The sequence below is a fragment of the Callorhinus ursinus genome, unplaced genomic scaffold, assembly GCF_003265705.2.
Source record: "Callorhinus ursinus isolate GAN/ISIS: 27379988/994484 unplaced genomic scaffold, GSC_fseal_2.0 scaffold3, whole genome shotgun sequence".
Classification (NCBI taxonomy): domain Eukaryota; kingdom Metazoa; phylum Chordata; class Mammalia; order Carnivora; family Otariidae; genus Callorhinus; species Callorhinus ursinus.
In genome coordinates this window covers 88471398-88495318 of record NW_027397065.1, presented here as the reverse complement: position 1 = coordinate 88495318, position 23921 = coordinate 88471398, and the positions used below count along the sequence as shown (strand labels likewise).

The window sequence follows — 23921 nt, the reverse complement described above, 5'->3', positions numbered from 1 at the left end:
GCACACAGGTGCGCAGCCGGCGGCTCATGAAGGAGCTGCAGGACATCGCGCGTCTCAGCGACCGCTTCATCTCCGTGGAGCTGGTGGACGAGAGCCTCTTCGACTGGAACGTGAAGCTGCACCAGGTGGACAAGGACTCGGTGCTGTGGCAGGACATGAAGGAGACCAACACCGAGTTCATCCTGCTCAACCTCACTTTCCCCGACAACTTCCCCTTCTCGCCGCCCTTCATGCGGGTGCTCAGCCCGCGCCTGGAGAACGGCTACGTGCTGGACGGCGGCGCCATCTGCATGGAGCTGCTCACGCCGCGCGGCTGGTCCAGCGCCTACACGGTGGAGGCCGTCATGCGCCAGTTCGCCGCCAGCCTGGTCAAGGGCCAGGTAAGGCGGGCGGGCCCGCGGGGAGGGCGGGGGCGCGGGGCGCCGGGCTGCCCCCTCCAGACCCGCCTGCGACGAGGCGACGCGCCCGGCGCCTCGGGCCCGCGTCCCGGAGCGCGGTCCTCCAACCCCTTCTCTCCCACCGGGTCTCGGGGCTCCGCGGGGTGTCGCCCGCGCTCGCGCTCCCTGTCTCGGCGCGGCGACCGTCCGCTTACTGCCCGGCTTTCCCCCAGGCCCTCCGCTGCCTTTCTCCCCCGTTTCGTGGGCGCCTGACCCCTCCCGTCCTCCTTCGCTCCCCATCCCTGCAACCTCTGCCCTTTATGGCTTTTCTCCACTCCCCATCCACCTCTCTCTCCTCAACCTGTGCCCTCCACCATCTCTCCCCATCTCCTGCTCCCTCTCTCCCTTTCCGCCTTCCCAGCCCCCCTTAACTTCCCCTTCTGCTCGCCACTCCCACCCACGCTTGCCCCTCATCTGCTTCTCCCCATTTTGGACCCCCATAATCTCCTGAGGGTGCAACTTTACATGTTCCTCAGGATCTGAATGCCCAAGCGAGTTTATCACTCCCCTCCCCGCGCCTGTGCGCGCGGGAGCGCGCGCGCGCGCACACACACACACACACACACACACACACACACACACACACACACACAGGAAGGCCTCCTCCCCAACATCTCAGGTGGGTGCTGTGCAGGCGGGGTGCTCTGCGGAGACCCGGCCTGCTGGTGAATCTGCTCCCCTGCTCTGCTGGCTCCTTCTGAGCAGCATCTAGGGCAAAGGTGAAAATTGTGCTCTTCAGAAATTTCCCTGGAAAAGCAGAGGTGTGGTTTGAGTGGTTCCTTAAGTGACAAGGCCAGACTCTGTCAAGGAAATGCCTGGCACGTGCCCCCTTCCAGAACCATCACCTCTGCTCCTGGTCTCTCTCAGATGTTTCTTCCCTGGGTTTCCTCATGCCTCCTGGAGTTGAATCCTTTATCAGGGCTAAAGATTTTTAACTAAGTGGTGAAATGTGGGCGAGGGGAGGGGGGCGGGAGCTGGACGCCTGAGTCTTCTTGCCTGTTGCACCAGATGGCAGCTTTACCAAAAGAAATCCAGGGAACCTGAGAGCAAAGAATGAATGGATCTGCTGAGGTGTGTTCCCACCTGGCTGATGGTTTTGTCTTTCCATCCTGTGTGCTCTTGATCGTGCTTGAGTTGGTTGATATTTTCTCCGAATCAATAGTAAACAGCTAATAAAATCATATTTTTATAGGGGCAATTGTAGATTTATGGAGAATCATTGTTTTATGTAGAAGACCCTGAATGACCTCTCGATTTGATCATTCTGCAGCCCTCATATCAGAAGCCATCAGCCCCCTGTCACCTGCCTCTGTCCTTTTTACCGCAGGGTCTTTCACAATGATCAAATCATGCTTGTTCTGCCAAGTTCACTGAAGGTGGAGCCCCTGGGATTCCACTCAAATAGCATCCTAACTCCAGTGGAGGAGTTAGGTCAAGAATGAAGTCTGTTGTTACCAAGTAACTATCTTTTCTGGGATTTAGGTTCCACTTATCTCTTGAGTTAGGAAAAGGATGGAGGTGACAGCTCTGGAAAGACATCTTTAACCGAGAGAGCTTTAACGCTTTAACGTGAGAGGTTCATTCTGATTTCTTTCCGTTCAATGCTGGCTCTGATGTAAGATACCGAAATTTAATACGAGCCACAGGAATGGGGGGACACTTTATTTTCTGAACAGGATTTATACAAATGATGTGGAAGAATATTCTGCAAAATGCCTTTGTTATCTGTTTCTTAAATCGTTGCTAATCAGAACTCTCTGGAATAGTCTCTTACCTTCTTTCATTCTCCACAGTGAGATGAGTTTAGGGACCAGGGGAAGAGGAATATCGTTTTGCCTTATAGAGCCACAGAATCATGACATTTTAGGTTTGGAAGAAATCCTAGACATCCCTTGGATCACAGCCTACATTTTGAAAGATGTAGGAAAATAAAGATTTCAAATGGGAAATGAGGAAGTTTCTTAAAAAGAGATACATCTTTGTAAATTACATGGTTTCCATGTTTAAATTAAAGTTATGCATAATAGTTGCATGCATGCCTGTGCACTTCTCTTAAAAGAAGCAGGTCCTTGGGTCTATATTCCTTTCCTACATAATTCAAATTAAGAGTCTTGCACACAGTTTGCGAGCTAGAGACTTCAGTGTTGAAAGTAATTATCAACATTTTTATTTAGTATTTTCAAAATCTCACTTAATCGAACTCAGGGCCCTCCAGCAAGCATATGGTATTATCAACTGTTCTAAATTCTAGTGTATGAAAGATATCAACTGAAGGGAAGAATGCAGCAACTTATGAAAACACCAGTTCAATTTCTTTGCATTTTCTGTGCTGACTTCAACACCCAAAAGGCCCTGGCATGGGATACACATAACCTCTCCAGAATGCAATGTGAGAATAAGAGAAATGAAGTCATAACGCTTCAAGATTCTGTGTGCAAAGGGATTCTAATAGTGTCTCAGGGACCTGAGCATTTCCTTTTATGAAGTCCCTGCCTACAGATTGTTCAGTGCACATACTGTAGTTACCAAATTATTTCCATAGTTAAAGGTAATAGAATTTGGGAAAGGAATCAAAGTACCTGATGAGGTATTCAAAGAGAACCGGGACTGCCACCAAACCAATAATTAGTTTAAAAGAAAGAATCATTCTCTTCTAGTTCAGTTCCTCCATCTGTTGGTATTTCTTTTTTAGGATTCGTTTTTCTTAAGCGACAAAGTTAAGAAAGGCTTGTTTTCCTCTTGCATAACTGCTCAGCTTAACTTTCTGAATTGAGGATACACTAAGTTGATTTTGTTTCTATGCCTTCAGAGAAATCGTAAAATCTTTTAAAGGTTTCATTGGTAATAGTAACAAAAGATTTGCTTAACAGTTTTGTGCACAAAATAAAAAGTTTGGGGTTATCACATGATACGATAAATGCAGTCATTTCACGAGACCTTTGCCTGACTGGCCCACCTTATCAGTCTCTTCAGTGCTGCTTTGTGGTTGTTTTAAATGAAATTCCTATATGTTGCTTGTATGATGTATTCTATACAGAGATAGTGACACACTTGTCTTGCCTGTTTATTGTCTATTACTAATCCTTCTTTTGACTAAATGGAGACATTTTTGGTAATTCTTTTGATTTTCTGCAATTGAATGAAAAATTCCCATACTTTTAAAGTGAACTGGTGAAAATGTTAAAACTTTGGGCCATTATATATATCCTTTATCATTTACTAAACCAAAAGAAGAAGATCCCTAGCTCTAGGGTAGGATTTTCCACATTCAGAAGCAGTAAGATGTTGGTCTGGAAAGTTAGGTCAGTTGCAGTGTGAGCTCTGTGTTTGCACCTCGTAGGTAGCCCCACGTGTGGACTCATTTGCGGAGATTTCCGAGAACAGGCTCTGGAAGCCTAGGCTCACTAGCACTGAGGTTGGAGGGGCCTAGCCCGGGAAGTGCGACAGAGTTCCCGGGCTTATGCACCCGGTTTGGAGCCTGGGATCATTGAATGACTGCACAGAGACCTTCCATTTGCAGTTGTTCGAGCAGAAGGGTCCCCAAAAAGCCGTTCGAGGGGGCTCTTACTCCGAGTTCTGTTTTCTCATCACCGTACCTCCTGAGTGTCTCCTTAGTTAGACATCGCCAGGGGCAGGGAACCAGATGGCTCTTGGAAAGCTGTTCCTCACTCCTCCTCTGCTTTCTCAGAGCCAGCCGCACGACGCAAGCCAGCAGGCAGCCACCGTGGCTAACTGCCATGCACCCCGCGCCGGGCCCCCGCCGGCTAAGCGAGCGCTGAGGCTGCTTCACCCGACTCGGTGCCCCTCTTCCGACGGTCTCTGTACGGGGGGGCGGGGAACTGTAGCTCCACACAGCCAGGCGAAATCAATACGTCTTGTTCTAATTCTAGCAATGAGTGCCAAGGCGCTGGAAAGCGAGACCCGGTCGTGACCGGCTGGTCAGGAACGGCAGAGTCAAGCTGGGGGCCGCCTAAGCCGCTGGCTGTCCCCAGGCAGTGGTCCACTCCCTGTGACCGGCACGATAACCGTGTGTGTCTGCTGAGAACAGACACCCGGTCAGGCATCAGCAGAACGGCGAGAACAGCGGGACTAAAACATCCTCAGATCGTAGTGTTTGAACTCCCGAGTAGTAAGCGATTCCAGGACAGTTCTGTTTGCCTCGGAGTTAGCCTCTGGAATCTTTGAGTAATGGAAGCTGGCAGGTGTCAGAATGTGGTAGAAAAGGAACGGGCTCTGCACATCGGCCCTTTGATGAGACGGTGCATCTCTTGAGCAGATCTTAGGACTTAAGGCGCTGTGCATCATGAGTGTCGCTGAGAATTGTGCGCACGCACACGTGCACACACACAAATACCACCTTCTTCAGAACATCTTCCAAAGTACGAGGCCTAGGAGCAGCATTTTACTTAGGACTGTGACGTCTCCAGTTCTGGTCAGAAAAGGCGATATAGGTGGCCAGCCCTTTGGGTCCCAAAGTGTATTTGCTTCCAACCTGTTCTCATTGACACATGGTTTGAAGGCCTGCATTAGTCTGTTAGGGCTGCTGGGTGGCTTAACCAACAGAAATTCACCATCTCACAGTTCTGGAAGGCAGCCTTTGGAAATCAGGTGTCAGCAGGGCGGGGCTCTTGTGAGGCTGTGAGGGAGAATCTGTCCCCAGGCTGCACTCCATGGCTGAGAGATGGCTGTCTCCTTCCTATGTATTCACAGGCTTGTCCCTTTGTGCGTGTCTGTGTCCCAATTTCATAAGGACACCAGTCACACTGGATTAGGGCCCACCCTAACGACAGCAGCTTAACTTGATCACCTCTGTAAAGACCCTGTCTCCAAATACAGTCACATTCCGAGGTGCGGGAGATGAGGACTCCAGCACAGGAATTGTGTGGGGCCACAGTGCAGCCCAGAACAAGCCCAAACGGGAATTTTGTAACTAATTCAGCCTCCTAGAGATTTTTGCTGGTTTGCAAAGTAACGTTAGTGAAGCCAATTCCTATGAACACAGGACCACACTGAGGAGGGCCCAGCAGGACCAACCTGGAACAGAGTTAGCAGCCCCTGTAGGGGGAAGCAGTGGGGGGAGGGGAGAGTGTCAACAGTGACAACCAAGGGGTGGGTGAAGCCATGGGTTCACTGAGGAGAAAGCATTGGAGGGGAGTCCTTATGAGTCACTCTGTCATTTTGTCCTGTGCCAAGTGTAGGTGACAGAGATGATTGCCCACCCAGGATGACTCTGCAGCTTGAAGTAGCCATGTGCTTGACTGTTTGAAGAAAAAATAGCTTGTTCTGATATCAAGTAGGACGGGCAGGAGGACACAGACAGGACTCTGTATCCTAAAAATAGGCCCATGCCAAGTTGGCGGGCTCCCATAGCTCGCTCCCTGGCAGTGTGCACAGCCTGTGGCTGATGGTACAGTTAATAATAGGAGCGACTCACTTTACCCTGAGTTGTGGACTTTTGAGAATCTGAATTTGCGAGATGAGAATGCCAATGCGTTTCTGTTTATTTTTCTGATTTAGATGAAGGGATGTGAGAGGTTTGTTTTTCTTGTTAAAGGACAGCATAGTTTGGGTAGGGGGTTCTTTGTTAATCGAAAATGCCAATAAGTCACAATATTTCAAAGTTCGTTTTAAAGCCAGAGGCCCACAGATGAGAGTTCTGCCCTTTTCTGCTCTAGGAACAGTGTGTATGAATCCATGTTGACAAGTAAGGCAGACCCAGCCGGACCACTATGGGGACAGCTAAGGAACCAGCAAAATGGCTTTCATGCTGGTTTGGTTTGGTTTTGTTTTAAAGCACCCACTAATAGTGGGTTCTTGGAGCTGCATCTCAGATCCGGTGAAGGTGTGATCTTCGCTGGGTTGATAAGGTAATGGGGAGATGAGAAGGAGGGGGGGTGGCAGGTGTAACTTCTTTCCTCTCTGCCAGGGGTCCTCAGCCCCCCAGTAAATGAGATGCCCTGGGAGGGTTGAAATTATTCCAGTACTGGGGCCCCACCCTCAGAGAGTCGGACGTCATGGGTCTAGAGTCAGGCCCCGGTAGAGGCTTGGAAAAGCTCCCGTGTGAGTCTAATGTGTGGCTGGGGTTGAACCAGCCACCGAGGACCAGGACGTGTCCCCCTTCTGTGCACGCTTCCTCACCAGCAGCCCCAGCAGGACCTGCAGACGGCGGGGATGTCATCGACCTCTCACCTTCCCTCTTCCCGCCTGGGTGGACTCGCTGTCCTGGGCCACCCCTGGCAGAGCCCCCCGGAAGCCCTCCTGTTGTAGAGGAGCCATCACAAAACCAAGCCCTTCCTCCCTGGACTGAGGGGGAGCGCAGCCCCGGAAGACGGACGTGTGCTCAAGAGAGTTCCCTGACCCGTTAGACACAGCTGGGAGGACTCAGGAGCTCAGACTACCCAGAGGTAACCAGTAGGACCTAACCAGTTCTTACGGCACAGGGATTGAGTGCCTACGGACTACTATGTACTAGACATTCCCTGGGTACACCGTGGTGCCTAAGACTCACATAAAGTGCCTGCCACGGAGAAGTACGCAGTGGGGACAATGAGAAACCCATTCATCTTTGGCGTGCCAGGGCCGCGCCACAGTCAGACCTTGCACGGATAAGTGCCCATTCGTTGAGTATCCATGGACCTGACCACTGGCAATGGCCCGTGTGTGCACTGGGGACTTGCGAGAGGAGGGGTCCTGGGGTCAGCAGGGTCTTCAAACCTCCTGCGTGATGTTCGCAGAGGGAACATTCTCCTTACAGGTGGGTGGGACCCCAGCGTTCAGGGCTCGCCTGTGTTTGTGAGTGTTATTCCATAGCCAAGAAGTGGGAAGAGCAGGCATTCCCAAAACACGCAAAGGAGTCGTTGTAATGGCAGAAATGTTTCCAGTAACCTCCATGCTTTCCTACCCAGCGAGACAGCAAACTACAATAAGGGTTAATTGTTCACTAATTCTGCCTCATCACACTTCGTTTGTTCATTCATTCCTTCCTTCGGCACCCATTTGCGGAGGGTCTACCATGCCACGGCCCCCACAGCCATGATGCCTGTGGTGTTCCCGTGGCACTCCTTCATCATCCCATGTGTCATCCCTGGCCCTCCTCCTGGACGGCTCCCTGCCCGGCCACTTCAGTGAGACCGGGGGCAGTAAGTGGTGCCAGAGGACCCAGGACCCCAGATTGAGAACGTTGGGGAAGGAAGCTGATTTGGGACCCACCAAGGGGCAAAGCACTGGAAGTAGTGGGCAGGGCATGATTGTGGAGCCGAGAGAAGTCACCAGACCTACCTCTTCCCCACACAACGGGCCTGGGCATGGGCAGGGAGCAGGGTAAATGGGGACTCTTCCTTTCATGTTTTCCCACCTGCCTTTCCTTCTCCACCTGCTCTCCGGCCTCATTAGATGCTGGTCACCTCCTGCTTGGACTCCTGCAGTGCGCCACCCAGTCTCTCTGTCCCCTTCCGTCCTCCATGCTGCAGCCTTCCTGGCTCCCCCAAGACACAGACCTGGCGCTCTCACAGTCTTCATTATGACCCTTATGGAATACCCCGCAAGCCCCCAAGTGCTATCCACGCATGGTGGCCTGCCGCCACCTACCGTGGCCCCTAGGGAGGTCTATCCTCCCCCAGCCCCTGCCAGCCCTTAGCTCACAGGCCGGTCTCCTCCCCAACATTCACCAGGTGAGACCCAGGCATCCTTGATGCTCCAACTCCTCGGCCAAAGGCCCTCTTCTCAACGACCTCACGTTTTCCGGAGGCCGCTCTTTTCTGTCCTTATCCTGCCAGACTGCATTTACACAGGACAGCTGTATTGCCCCTCCCGTTGCACAATGCCCCACGCGTCGTGTGTGCCAAGTGAATTGTTGCTCATGCAACTTGCCGATCCGAGCAGACACCCCATTCCCTTCGCTTTGCCCCTGGTTGCAAAAGAAGATTGTGACTATGGATTGGGTACTCACTATGGACAGGCTGCTGAAATTTCTGAAAAACTTGAGAAAGAAGTGCTTTTTGAATATAATTTCTACATTGGTGAAACAACTCAGATTGAAGAAATTACTACTGTAAAAATCATTTCTGTAAGATAAATACTAATTCTCCATCACAATATTTGGCAGGCAGTCCCGAGATTTTTTTTTTTATTATTATTAAAAGTTCTTTGATGAGAGAGGTAAGGAAATACTATCTTAGGATGGATTAGGTTACATTTTAAGTTGAAAGGCACTCAGCTCACATGGGAATCAAAGGAAGAATTTACATATAAATATTAAGGTGGTGCTTTCTGTTTTTTGATCTTGAAAATCAGACATTTCCAAAAATCAGAATATGGAGTTACAGAATTGATTATATATTGGTTATAATAAAAAGCAGTTATTACTATTTTATAAATTTGGACATGTTGTGCACATAATGATTAAAACAGTTATTTTTGCCTTACTGACACATATGAATTAGGGTGAATTTTGAGTGTCAGGCCGGATGCCCGTTTTGCTTCCCAGGAGACACGAGTCAGAAATTGGATGGAATGGTACAAAATAAATATTAATTGCTGCAAGGATTCATCTGTGTTGAGGTCTTTCATGATAACGACATACCCTACTTCACTCTGCTTCCCAGCCAGGGAAATGTAGAAATATTATGGAGGAAACTTGGAATTGAATTTGTTACAAGCTTAAATTCATTGTAACTAGTTGAATATTATAAGCCTTTAAAATGTAACTTTTAAAAGTCATCAGATTACTAAAATAATAATTGCTTTCATCTCCCTTTGTGCACGGGGGCTGCTTCTCAGGGAAGCTTGCCCTTCAGCATTGCACCCACAGGCAGAGAACACTCCCCTGGGCTGGGAGCCCCTGCAGTCCTACATGGGGAAAGCAGAGCACACTGGGGTAGGGTTCTGGGCAAGTGCCCTCCGCCAATGTGAAACTAGCACAGAGGAGCCCCCCAGAGTGGCCCCAGCAACCCCACCCCTCACAGAGCTGCTCATTTCTTCTTGATCACTTGGACAATGCATATGGTGAAACATCATCATCTTAGCTCATGGGAGACAGTTTCTCTAACTGTAGGATCCACCAGTGGAGTTATATAAAGCTTAAAGGAAATTATTATCACTCATAAATAAACCAGATCTAATAAAAAGTGAGTTTGAAGTCTGCTGGATTGAATTAGGTGATTTTTTAAAGTAATTTTGTTGAAAGAGGAATACTGGCCTCTGCCTTCTCATGGTCAGGAAAGATAAAGGTCTCTTGTTGGTTATTCTCCCAATAGGTCAGAGAGGAACCAGAGACCTCAGAACCCCTTCCTTCCTGCCGACTCTGTGTCTCTGACGAGGTCCACTGCATGCCCCCTTGGCATCTGGGGAGACCCATGGATCCCTCCTCAGAATAATTTTTTTTTAATGCACAAAATAAAATTCACAGAATTTCAAAGGAAATCTATTATATTAAAATACATTTATCACATTTGTTAAAGCGTTGGACTAAAATAGAACGTTAAGAAGCACATCTTTATTAACATATGTAACGTTGAGATCTAGAGACAGGTCTGACAGCTCCTATAATTGGACACAGCAATGGCATTTCAAGATATTTACACCAACTGGAATGTGATTTTCTTTTAAAATCTTGTTTTCTATTAGTGACAAAGTCAAGGCATTGCTAACACTGCTGGGGTTTTTTACCTTCAATCATAATTAAATGAAGTGCTGGATTGCATTGAGGAGGTGGTGAAAACAAAGTCATTTTGTTCCATCCAAGTTTAGGTACCCTTGTACCGTTGGGGATGTGGGCATGGCCCCAGGTCAGGAACCCCAGAGAGCGCGTGGCTCTCAGTGTCCATGGCTGTCTCGGGAAAGCTCTGAAAGCTTATAATGCAGCTTCTGGCCAGGACACTGGGATTGAGGTTGAGGAGTCCAGCATGGATGTCAGTTCCACCATCATCCTGTTGGGTGGAGTGGGGATAAAGCCATGGACAGCATGGCAAGCGCAGGGCTCCCATGCCATCCCTTCTTCCCAACCTGCTTTGCTGCTGGGCAGGTAGACACCTCCTCAAGCCTCAGATGCCTCACTTGAAGGTGAGAAATGTAACCCCATTGCCCAGGTGAATCGTAATGCCCAAAGGAAATAATGTACACATGCGCCGCCCCACGCAGAGGAGGTGATCAGTTCCTGGTTCTTCCTCCACAGAAGTAGACTAAGTAGTGAAATAAACACACAAGGGAAGTATCACCAAAGACCCAGAATTGGACTCACATTCAGATCCATTACACACAAGGATCTGCTTTCATAACTTTTAGCATTTCAGGGCAATGTTGACATCCATTTGGCTCAAATTATTTCACCCTTGCCCATGATCTTACAAATAATCACAAAAATCTCAGGATAGCCTGCCACTCCCGCTCACTGCGGGCTCTTATCGTGGCATCTGTGGGTTTTCCGTCCTTGAGTCATCGTGCTCCGTGAGGAGCTGATTTCTGATCGTAACCGTGACCGTTTATTGTCCAACCACAGGTCTGAGGACTATCGCTCATCTTTACGACTGCTCTCTTAAGAATCCTGTTTGTTAGCAGTATCATTAAATTAGCTTAATATTCGTGGCACTGTTAAGGTACAAAGTTACACACGAGAACATTACTTAATACATCCATTTCATCGTATCTCGCTACACACCGGAAGTTTTTGTTAGCCGTTAAATATTGAGATGCTGTCTTCATTATGGAATATGATAGCCAGTGGAACACTTGGGCTACCATTTTGTATCAAGATGAAGACCTGGCTCAGAAGTGAAATTTAAAATTGTGTAAAATGCTGTGGACATCAGCAGTGGCCACAGGTCAGCTGGATCACCTCTCTATAATGCACAGAGAATTTCACTGTGGTCAGGCATGCCTTGTCTTTCTAGGCACCTTCAGGAAAGGCCTTTCCTTCAGTGGAATTCAAGGGAAATCTAGTTGAAATGTTCAACCCACAGGATTTGCATTTTTTTCAGACACCTCCAGGAGCAGATATGTGATATTGTGACTGTTAGAAGCGAATCAACAGTGAACACCGGTGTCTGCCTCACATTCTCGTTGCTCAGTTAGGGCCCCGAGTGTTGGCCCCAAAACTAGGGTTAGTCTTCCTGCATTGGGTAGGAGAGCACCCGAATGTCTCCAGGATCCTTGCGACCCCCAAGACTCTGGTGGGAAGGGGCAACATTCTCGCAAGGAGAGGGGATGGCGCAGGCTCGCTGATCCCCCAGGATCTATACGCTGTTTCTGTTGTACTCTTGATGATTTTCCCATAGTTGAGCCACACCGAAATCTGAAACCCAAATTCTGAGGTCATCAGAGGTGTGAGTGTGCTCCACCCCGTGTTTCTCGGCCTGCTGCCCACACCGGTCTAAGAAGGGGTGTTCTCTTGTAAGTGAATCTGTAATATCTAAATCGGTGGATGGGCTTCGGTGGGTGTGGACCGTCTTCAACAGCAGAGCGAGCAAACAGAAACAGTTCTACCCACTGTGGCTCAGACCGATTTTTCACATTTCTGTGTGTTTCTTTTTCTCTCCGGTCGTCAACTCTTTCGGTTGAGACCATGTCAGTCGCCCGATCCTAAGAAAATTATGAAAGGACCTCGGTCCACACCTTGGCCCCAACCACACACCCCTGCCATCTCAGAGGCTGGCTGCTCTCACGATCAGAGGCGCCACAGGGCACTCCAGGCTTCGCTGGAAGGACGAGCCAGCAGGCTGTGTGTTCACTGCTACTCAGCACTTGATGGTTTTGCCCTCGACGGGGCCGTAATTTGCACGAGGGCAGGTGCCCCTGTTTAACATTTAAGGCCTGTGGGAAAAGGGACAGAGGTGCCACTTCAGAACTGGGTCAAGGTCAGCACCCAACCAGGAAAGGCGTTCACACCTGGGCGCGGGAGGAGGTGTAGGAAGAATGGAGATGTCTCTAAGAGGCGTTGGTGTGGGGGAAAGGCGTGCAGGTTCTGCCAACAGGTGCCGGCCGGGGGCAGCGTCTGGGGTGGACCAGCAGGAGCAAGGCGGACCCCCGTCCCAGAGCATTGTTGGCATTCACCTTTACCGTTTCCAGAGCCCTTCCACAGGCATGGCTTTCTGGAGGTCCAAGACAGGGAGGGATTCCGGCATGAGGAAGACGATGGGCTGGCAGCCAGGAGGGACCAGGCAAGTGCCTATTTTTAGAGCTCCCGCTGGTAATGTCATTGAACCAGACCGCTGCTTCTCAGGCAGGAACTGGGGACTTCGAATTCCAAGGCGCATCTTCTTCCCTCTCTATTGTCTCATTTCTGTAGCACCATCAGGTAGGAGTTGTCAGAGACCCAAGCTTGAGAGGCCACTGATTCGAGAGAAGGTGGCCTCCGTGAGGGCCTGGGCAGAAGCAGCTGGGGACGAGACATGCGGAAGAAAGGACTGCCTTCACTTAGCGTGCACTCAGGACAGAATGGGCCTCATCCAAAATCCCTGTGGGGCCACCCCCACAGGTCCGGTGGAAATATCCACTCTGTGCTGTGAAATTAAGTTGCCCCAGAGGGTTCAGGGAAATGTGAAGATCTCTGCAGGACGGAAACGCTTCTGACATTGCCGGCTTCTAAATCTACCAGGAAAGGCTATTATTTTGTAGTGTGTTTGGTCTTATGAAGAAGGATGCAGTGATGCTAACTAGCCCGAGGAGTCGGGCATAGTTTAAGAGAGTGACAAGAAGGGGGACTTTCTGCAGTCATCTTTCCTTTCAGAAGCATGGCTCTCTCCGTCATCCGTTTGTTGGCTGGTCCACATGGACGGCCGGTCTTGTCTACACGGCCCCAGGGAGTACTGCTGCTGTGCACCCAGCGTTCTTGTTCACCTCCTGCCAGTCTCCTTGATTTCACTACTTTCTGCTATTCTTTGGATTCAGTAAGTCCCAGTGTTTACGGGTAGGTCGCCTTTTAGAGAATATTTCAGAAAATTCTAGAAGGCATCACTCAGGTTGGATAAACAAAACCATACCCATGTACCATATGCTAAACGTCTAACATGGTAATCTGAAGAAATCTGGGGAGAGAATGCAGGTTTGGGAATGCCTGCAGAGACAAGAAAGAACCACGGGGATGACCAGGAGTGTGGTGTTTGCTGGGCGGGCTGCCTCGGGCAGGACACCCTTCCATGTCTCCATGCCGGTGTAGACGTCAGAGGTTGTTGGCTCGTGGTGTGGCCACTACCCCCTCCCACACTCTGTGGGCTTCAGGCCCGGACAGGACACAAGGCCCCAGGAGCTGAGCCTTGAGCCAAAGAGTTCCCAAAGCCCAAGCTGAAGCTTAGCATTTGTGCTGTGACTTTAAACTGAAGTTTTTTCCCCACACTATTCTAAGGTTGCTGTTGTTGTTGTTTTAATTTGTAGAATCACATCATTAAGCAGGGTTGGGAAAAGTCGGCGTGGTGAACGCGCTCACCTGTAAACAAAGATTTCACTGATGTTTATTGAGGTGTGACAACGTCGGCATTTCTTTGCCATCTAAATCGAATTCTGCAAGAGATTGAAAATCCTGCCCCAGACGGAATTCCAAAATTCCTAAATTCCAAGGTCAGAGTGGTGAGTTGTTATCCCATCAATGGCAAAGAAATGAGAAATAGCTCCCAGTCCATTACAGTGGAACTTTCCAGCACACGTATTCTCTGTCTGTCCGTAAGGTCGTCATTGGAAGTAGCTGACTTCATGTCATGCTGGCTTCATTTCTTAGAGTCTTCTTCACACATACTCGTACTAGAATTTCAGAGCAAGGTGAGGTAGCAGCAATACTGAGATTATGTCTAAAGAAGGGCGAATATTTTAATTTCATAACAGAAAGCCAGGAAATTAGAAAAATGGAACTCACCAAATTGCTGTCCCGTGACCCAGTGTTCTTGGTCTTGGCTTCCACTGCCCCAAAAGAGGAGAGGTGTTATGGAGCCTGAGGAGGGTGGGGGACCCTGCACTCCCCCTACCACCAGTGCTCTGGGGGGTACCCCGAGGTGCTTCTCCGTGCCCCCTAGTCACTCCCCCAGGACCCAGGACCTAGCAGCTCAGACTCAGGGTGAGGAGGGAGGCCACAGCTGGAGGAGAAGAGCCAGCTCGCGTCCTAGGTGGGAATCAGCGTGGGAACCCAAGACCTGGTCTCCCCACGAGCTCTTCCTGTACCACCCAACGCCCACTCCGACTTCCCAAGTTAACCCCCATCGGGCTTCAGCGAAAATGGAGTCTTGACTCATCATTTCCCCGACTTCGAACTCTCTCTTTCCTCCTGAGCACTCATCTAACCCACCACTGTGTTTATCACCTCCCCGCTCACTGCCAGCTGTCGCCCTCTGCTGTTCAGGCCCTAGCGTAGCCTCCCCTCTGCTCCCCCATCCTGCCCTGCTCCCTTCCCACCCTGTCAGGTCCCTGGACAGCAGGGAGGCTGGACGGTGGTGAGCACCCTGACTGAGGGACTGGATTAGGGAGACCCAGCTCAGTGTCTTAGCAGTGGGTCTGCCTGTCCCTTCAGCTCCGCACTTCCTCCTCGCACACGGGAACCATCCTTGGGAGGACTCAGTGAGCCGCCCCAGGGAGGAAATTGGCTTCCTCTCTGGCACCCCAAGGCCAAGCCTCCCGTTGGCATCTCAGCATCCATGCAGGCTCATCTGCACTTCACACCCTCTGTGCAAGTCTCTGCTGTCCCCCCGCCTGGGCTCCGGCCGAGTGCTCCCTTCCCTGTGCAAACCCCAGAGCATTCTGCTCCCTGCTTGCTGGGCACATGCTTCCTCCCGTGATCCCTGCGGTGTCTCCCAGCCTGCAGAATGGGATGCTCCCCGCAGGGGAGCACCTCCCCATGAATGGAGCACCTGCCCCCCGGGGGGAGCACCTCCGCAGACGGGGAGCACCGCCGCAGAGCAGGAGCACCGTGGTGGGGCTCCGGGGGGCACGTAGAGCCCAGGGAGATGGTCCAGCCCTGCAGCTGGTAGTCACTCCACAGTGATTGTAGAGAGACTGAGGTGATGACCTTCAGGTACTGCAGGATCATGAATCATCAAAAGGAAGATTACGGGTGTTGAGCGCACTGTAATTGCAGTGTCGGGAAAGTGGACATTTTTAGCAATAAAACGACACTCAATCAAAAGGCGTTCGCGCGTTGACACCAAGTACCAAAATAGTTTCGCCCCCGGTACGGTGTGCATCCCACATGACTTGAGTTTTCTTTTCTTCTCTCAACGCCAAATGTACTGGTCATGGTGATTCTGGAAAGGAGAATTGGTTGTATTGTTTTTGTTTTTAATCACGTGCCCTTGAAATGTCATCATCCTACTGGCCAGAAAACACAGGAGGTAGACGACGGAGGGAAGCCAGGGTCTGGGCTGCAGGAGATAGTGAAGGACCCTGCTCCCGTCCCTGGTTCATGCGTCCTCTTCCTGGTGGTGGCTCCTTTTGTCCAGCAGTTTTAATGTGAAGGGTGTGATTTGAAGAACTTGTCCACCCACATCTCTTCCTCCATTTCTTCGTGGCCTCATCCTGATTGGAGGTTTCTGTGCCACTGTGTGAATTCATTCTGTCCCTCTCCCTCCTTCCCTCTGTCTCCCTCCCTCTCCCCCTCCCTTCCTGTTCCGTCCTCCTCTCTCCCTCCCCTCCTCTGTCTCCTCTCCTCTCCTCCTTCCGTTAGGCTGTAACTTTTCTGGTTGGAGCCTGTAGTAGCCTGTGTTATTATCTAAGGCTGCTGGGATCACAAGGTAACACAGACAGGCGGCTTCAACAACAGACGTTTATGTTCTCATGATCTGGAAGCTGGAAGCTGGAGATCGAGGTGTGGGCAGGTTGGGTTTCCCCTGAGGCCTCTCTCCCTGGCTGTCAACCCCCTCTCCTCCCTGTGTCCTTCCTGGGCGCCCCGCTGTGCGGGTCTGTGTCCTGATCTCCTCTAACAAGGACACCGCTCAGATTGGACTGGGACTCCCCCCCTCCCAATGGCTTCGTTTTACCTTAATCACCTCTGGAAAGATTCCGTGTCCAAATACAGTTAGATTCTGAGCCCCTGGGGGTCAGGACATCAACATATAAATGTTGAGGACACAGCTGAGCCCAAAACAGAACCTTTCTTTCAAAGCATGCATGAGTATCCACTGTGCCCTGAACTTGGAGTCTCACCTCCCTGGCTGCCAGCGGCCTGGTGCTGGGGCCACGCTGCCTCGGGGTCTTGCGTGGGATAACTGGGCTCCACTGGGCTCCTATAACTTCACATTCCTCCTCATGAGTTCCAGCTTTTCCAGAACACTTTGCTTCTCTTGACTTTCCCAGAATCTCTTTCTGTTCTACTTTTTCCTGATAATCATGATTGCCTTTATTTATTTTTTTTTTTAACTTAAGCAGGCTCCATGCCCAGCATGGAACCCAACACAGGGCTTGATCTCATGACCCTGAGATCAAGACCTGAGCTGAGATCGAGTACGTCGGTCATTTAACTGACTGCACCACCCAGGCGCCCCTTGATTGACTTTACTTTTCCATGCTTTCCTTTTCCTTCCCACCTGTAGGGACTCTTCTCCCTGTATTTTTATCCAGCTGGGGAGCAGGGGCCCCATCCATCCGCTGGGGCACTCCCCTCCGGGCCCCCATTCCTCGGCCCTATTTGTTTGGCCCCACGTGACTGGTTTGCAGTCTCCGTAGACACCGTACCCCTGCTCCATGCCACTCCCCCCGTGTGTCCCCTGTTCTTGCCTCTCTCTCTCCAACCCATACTGTCTCAACAAACCTGCCGTCCCTGGACTGTCCCCCGTCCTGTGGCTCCTCTCTGGCTGCTGTGTCTCTGTTCCTCTTCCCCCAGGATCTGTGTCTGCCTCAGGGGAGCCAGATCAGCTCAGCCCCGGGGGCAGGTGGCCGGGAGAGGGGACGCCCCAGCACATGCGTATGTCTGGGGCAGCAGAGAAAGAGAATGTTGGGCTAATAAGAGGGTGTGGAGGGGTGCAGGGGGTGCAGATAATTCAGGAGGAGCGGAAGGTTGATGGTTATTTCAAACACCCGCTTGAGAGTCGCTGATCCAGGAACTCCATAGTAGTGGACGCCCGAAGATCAAAGGTAGAGTCAATATGTTTTAAGCCAATTGGTTTTTATTCTGAAACACCCAAGTGGATGCATTTTTTTAATCAAAAGTTACTTTTATCATTTTAGAGGTCCTCATCAAACCCAGATGTAGGATGCTTTCTGAAAACCGTCAACTCTGTTTTTAGAGTAATTTTACTCATTCAAATTAGAGTTGCATCAGGAAACGATTCTTAGTTGTCAATTTTATTGATCAAACTGTTTGAAACAAGCACTCAGCTGGTATTGGTGATACATCATGTCCATCGTAGAATTTATGGGGAGGGCGGTTTGCACTTTGCATGTTTTCCTATTTTATTCAAAGAGGAATCCACCAAAATATGCCCAAATCTCTCCGCTAGCCTGCTGCCAAGACCCCAGAAAGGGCAGAGATCCCCCTCCAGGAGGACTCCCCAGCAGAACTAACAAAATTGACATGCAGAGACATGGCCCTCTCCCCCAGCTTCCTTGGACTCCTTGTGGAGCTACAGCCCACCCTTAAAAAAGTCCCTCCTGTCTTGTCTTCCCAGAACTTTGGACCCTAGAGTAAGCGTACTGGCTCTGTCACCAGCATTGGGGGGGGGGGGGTAGCAGCGTGGTCTGAGCCTTCCCTGCAGCTCCTCAGTCATGAGTGCCTTATTTCTGTGTCTAGACTCACAGCTGACACAGGCATCATTCCCACGCCCGACCACGGAGGTCCGCTGATCCCACAGGTTCCACGAGCAGAGAGCTTTTCCATAAATGCCACAAATATCAGAGCCCAGCAAAATATCAGAAGACTGGGTCCTTAATATATATGATCCAAGGCTTTTTATAAAATAAAAAGGCATATTAAAGTGTTTATGTAATTTTCTTATTCAAACAGTGTACACTTTGATGTTCACATTTTAATTTCGGGATGATATCCCTGACGTTCACTATATCATAATTAAAATGGTCTATAGGGTATTTTTTTTCTTCCACTACATGCATTTAACCAAACAAAGCAATTAAATGAGAAAGAAACTGATTTTCTCTGTTTCTGTTGCCTTTGATCTGCCTTCTCAATTATAATGGTGTCTTAGGGAAGTGATTGCTCTAATGAAGTTCAGTTTCACAGCATTTACTGAGTTGGAATCAGATGCCCTCCTGCAATGAAAGTGAAAACAGGAGACATCATAGGCAGAGACTCAGGCCAGACCCTGCGTCGGTCAGTGGCCTTCAGAGGCCACAAGCGCTGGGGACGAGTGAGCTGTCCTGGTGGGACTGAGTTGCAGGTCGGTTACTGTGTACCAGCATCGCGTCCAGATACACAGAGGTCCTTCTGAGACAGGGGACGGTGTAATGACCTGGACGGGCCCCTCAGAACACCTGCCTTTCCCAGAGGGCAGTTCTGGAAATGGGCCTTTTCCATCTCCAGATGGTCCACTTGAGTCAGGGCCTGCGATGGGCCAGTTCTATAATATTATAGCCTTTATCATCATCATCATCATCATCATGATTTGGGATTCTTGCTATTAATATTACTGGTTCTATATTTCATGAAGGGGCCAGAAAAAGCGTAGATTGAGTGATAACACACAATAATGTAATGTATGTTTAGTCTGTCTAATTTTTAGAGCTCTTAAGAGTTTTTTCTGATTATAGCCATGCTTACTATATAAAATGTGTGCAGTACCTGAATTTACAAAGTAGAGACCGAAAGCTCCGTGATTCTGCCAGCCAGAAATAAGCACCTGAGGATGGTCATCGACCACGTTTAGTCATCCGCTGTGTGGGGAAGACCCCAGCCATCCTCTGGCTCTTGTTATCATGTAACTTTTGCGGCTCACCTCCTTAGACTGGCCTTCTGAGGAACACACATGCAGACTTTCCTTGGCGCGTTGCCCAGGCGTGACTCACTGGCATCAGGCCTGTGCATACTGACCTTCTCTAGGGATTGCCAGAATCTTCCAGAATGGCTTCCCTGGCCAGTCCATGTCCCTCCTCAAAAACCTCATTGTTACCCTTCATCCTGAGTCTTGCCCTTGACAGGTAACAAGTGGTACCTTACCTCTGTTTTAAAGGGGAGTTCTCTGATAGTCAGTTTGGACATTGCCCTCTATAATTTTTAGCTGTTCCGATTCTTTTCTCTGAATATTTTTCCCTACCTTTCTTTGGGTTTCTGGTTATCTGGCTTTTTCTTGGAATTCTCTGATTTCCAGATATAATTTCTTGTGTGGGTTTTAGACGTTGTGAATATTTTCTCCCAATATATGGATTTTCTCTGTCTTGCTCTCTCTCATCTTTTATTGAAGAAAAAAAAACCCCTCTACTTTTGAAGGTGTTCCTTTCTCCATCTTTTCATGGTCAAAGTTGTATTTCACGTGAAGACCGTTACATCACGAGATATGCCCTTCTGTTTTCTCCCACTGGCTTTGTAACCTTCCGCCTTTGCATTTAAATTTAGCCCATTGTCTTCGTGCATGTTGTTAGGTAGAAATCCACCTTCCTTTCCCTCTGTGTAGTGAACACGTTTCCTCAGCCCTGTCTACCGGCCCACCTGGCCCTTTTCCACTGCCTTTTATTTTATTTTATTTATTTTTTGCCATTTTTATCCTGTGACAAGTCCCCACATAAATATGACTCCCTTAACTGCCCACTCCTGGACAAATACTGTATTGTCTTTAGGAACAGCCTCCTAATCTAACATCAGATAGCACAAGACCTCTTCTTTGCTCTTCTTTGTTTTTTATGAATCATGAATGTTCCATGTAAGTTTTTTTCAATTACTCATCAAGAGTTTTGCACATAGTGGTGATTTACTTCCTACAACAGAGCATCCCCTGAAATCCAACATGACCCAATGGACACGTATTTCCTGCACGTGGTCTGTTGTGGCTTGGTGCCCCTTTCCAGCTGGGGCACGTGACCTTGAGCACACAGGGACAGGGGACGAGAATGGACCAGCACATCCGCTCCTAACGGCCCCCACCCAGAAGGACATGCGTCACTTCTGCCTCAGTCCACTGGCCAGCACTGGCCGTGGGGCCACAAACTGATGGTGGGAGCTGGGAAGCACATGGCTGTTTGTAAAGCTTTAACCTGTCCACCATGTCAAGTTCATCAAAAATGGCCATGTCTTAAACTCATCAAGTTGTACATGCAGCTTTTTGTATGTCAGTCATACCTCAATCAGTGGTTTAAAGAAAAAAATAGCTAAGCCTTTAGGATTTTCTGTGTAGGCAGTTGTACCATCCACAAATAATGAGGTCAGCGGAATACTCCATCCTGGTGGCACAGAAAAACTCTCAATATCATGAGAGGCAGACAAACAAAACCAGAGCAAAACTATTGTTTTCGCCAGTTCAAATATGAAGACAGAAGAAGCTTGATTTTTGTGTATTTGGATCTTAACACAAGCCAACATAAATATGAAATAACAAAACCAGGACGATGCATTTGAGAAACTGTCCTTCCACCATTTAAAACATCACCGCAGAATCTACCTGGGGTCAACTGTTGTGTCGCCGGGAACAATCGTTTGGGTGGTTTGCTCCTAACTCCCTCCACATCTCGTTAGCGTGCCCTGTGACCAGCCCCCGTAGACGTTTTGACTGCAAACAGGACAACACATCGCAGGAGTTGTTTTCAGTAAACAGGAGAGATCTGACTTTGAAATTCCAGTTTTCTGAACACGTTCACATTATTAATGACACTTAATGGGAAGCTGTGCCGGAAATTGGGTGCAGGCTGAAGTTTCTAGCCTGCCAGCGCCAGTGGACATGGGGTCTAACGGACTCTGCCCACCGCCACCTTCTGCGCGTCCGTGGGGGTCACCTCTCCAGCGCATAACACTGGTTCTTAGGCTCTTCCTAAGGATGAGCGTGGGCCGGGGGTGGGGTGGTGGGAACGGGGCTGTCCACTTCAGGGGAAGTTGGGATGTCCGGGCTTATGCAGAGGAATTGACAATTCTTGGAGCCAGTGGGATGCTGGCGTGTCTGGTGATTATCCAATCACAGTCTGTAGAATGCAACCATTTCCCAGAATTTTGCATCATGGGGTTCCAGCCTATTCCAGAACTAGGCTGGGGGTGCAGAGGAACACTGTCATTTACCATTTCTACACCCCTGAGAAGTCTTCCTGCTCTACCCGGTCATTTGCAAAACTGCAACAAGTGTGCCGCTGGGTGAGGCGTAGATGAGCTAACGTGTGCAGAATACCAAGCAGGACCGGGGTTGGGAACTGTGTACTACCTTTGCTTTGGAATTCTAGCCGGGACGTAAAGTAGCCTTGAGGTCAACGTTGATAGTTCTTCAAGATTTGTCATTCGCCGCTCCAGAAGCATGCTTGTGCACCCAGTGGGTGCTGGGTATGTACGGCGCGAGGCTGGAGGTGAGAATTTGGGTACCATTCCATCTGCGTGCCACCCCGGCAACTGGTGCTTTCCCGTGCTCACCCCACAGCAAGGATGTGCCCCCCACCCCCGGGATCTGAGGCTGCCGTGCTCAGCATCCACCTGGGTTTTGATGAGAGAGGAGCCCCGCCCCATGTGTGAAGCAACTCCGTGTCACCGTGAAAGGGACTGGACTGGAGGAAGAGAAGGGCCTCCTCCTCTGGCCCCAAAGCTCAGTGCCCTCCCACAGAGGAGGAAACTTTGTTTGGAGAGAACAGGAAATGAGTCAAATGTAATCCTGATTAGGGGTTAGGGTGGGGGTGGGGTGGCCTTAGAAAAGGACTTGTGCCTCTGATACAAGCAAATAAAGTGACCTTTGTTTTTCCACAGGGGACTGGCACAATTGGATATACTGCCTAAAAAATTTATGTAGTACTTAAATACGATTAGGAAAAGCTCAATTAAAAATTGTGCCAATATCATACAAACGTGCTCATGATCTAGACACGTTTGGGGTGTGAGCCACTAGAGTGGGCACCCCGTATTTATATTCCCATCACCTGGTGTTGCTGTCTCGAGCACAGCAGAGTGGCTGGGAGCATGGACACTGGGGCCCAGCTTCGTGGGTTCAAGGTCCAGTTCTACCACCTACCTTCTCTGTGACCTTGGCAGCTGAGCTCGGCCTCGGTTTCCCCATCATAAGGGAAGTCATAGCAGTTCCTCACTGGTGAGGACTGAGCGAGTCTATGCATGGCAAGCTCTTAGGACAGTGACTGGCACAAGCTTTACCTATATTGTGTTATAAAGTATGCACTGTTTGAAGATCCCTGGTAATGTATATAAAATCACTGATTGAATTCTTCACTTATTATAATTTTTACTTAATCAGAGAGAAAAGATCCTATGGCAACACCATTATACAAATAAAAGAGTGGAAATCAGAACATCCCCAAAGTAATGACCTAAAAGTAATAATAGCCATCCCAGTTGCTTATAGAAAATCACTTTTTGATTTTTATTAGGTCAGCCAAAATCAGTCCCTCGGTTTTCTAAGCTGTTCAGCCAGAGCCTAGAAATTTGAATTTAGAACCGACTTCCGTTTTTGATTGCAGTCTTAAGACTACTTTATGATTACAGAATACTGCATTTTCCAGAAAGATCCCTGCTCCTTGCTTTTTCAACACTTAGCTATTTTATGCTGTATCTTTGCCCTGTGTTTTCTTGCAAACAGAAAACGCGAGTGTTGGGACTGTTACCTGCGTAAGGCCAGCAGACACAGGAAGCTGGGATGGTGGTGTGTAGCCTGAAGGGGTTTGAATCCTTCACTTTTATCCCATTATGCATAGCACACTGCCAGTGGACTCTAAATGCTCAGACCTCTTTTTTTTTTAATTTTTTTATTGTTATGTTAATCACCATATATTACATCATTAGTTTTTGATGCAGTGTTCCATGATTCATTGTTTGTTCATAACACCCAGTGCTCCATGCAGAACGTGCCCTCCTCAATACCCATCACCAGGCTAACCCATCCCCCCACCCCCCTACCCTCTAGAACCCTCAGTTTGTTTTTCAGAGTCCATCATCTCTCATGGTTCGTCTCCCCCTCTGACATACTCCCCTTTTCTTCCTCTCCTGTTATCTTCTTCTTTTCCTTTTTTCTTAAAATATGTTGCGTTATTTGTTTCAGAAGTACAGATCTGTGATTCAACAGTCTTGCACAATTCACAGCGCTCACCGTAGCACATACCCTCCCCAATGTCTATCACCCAGCCACCCCATCCCTCCCACCCCCAACCACTCCAGTAACACTCAGTTTGTTTCCTGAGATTAAGAATTCCTCATATCAGTGAGGTCATGTGATACATGTCTTTCTCTGATTGACTTATTTCACTCAGCATAACACCCTCCAGTTCCATCCACGTCGTTGCAAATGGCAAGATCTCATTCCTTTTGATGGCTGCATAATATTCCATTGTGTATATATACCACATCTTCTTTATCCATTCATCTGTCGATGGGCATCTTGGCTCTTTCCACAGTTTGGCTATTGTGGACATTGCTGCTATAAACATTGGGGTACA

The 23921-nt window shown here is 49.2% G+C and overlaps 1 protein-coding gene across 1 annotated transcript in view; it reads left to right on the top strand.

Moving 5' to 3' along the window:
* Positions 1-23921, top strand: part of UBE2QL1 (ubiquitin conjugating enzyme E2 QL1) — a 42619-nt gene that overhangs the window by 779 nt on the left and 17919 nt on the right. The window contains exon 2 of the mRNA XM_025867548.2: positions 9-380. Coding sequence (XP_025723333.1) covers positions 9-380 — 372 coding nt within the window. The remainder of the gene's footprint in view (positions 1-8; positions 381-23921) is intronic.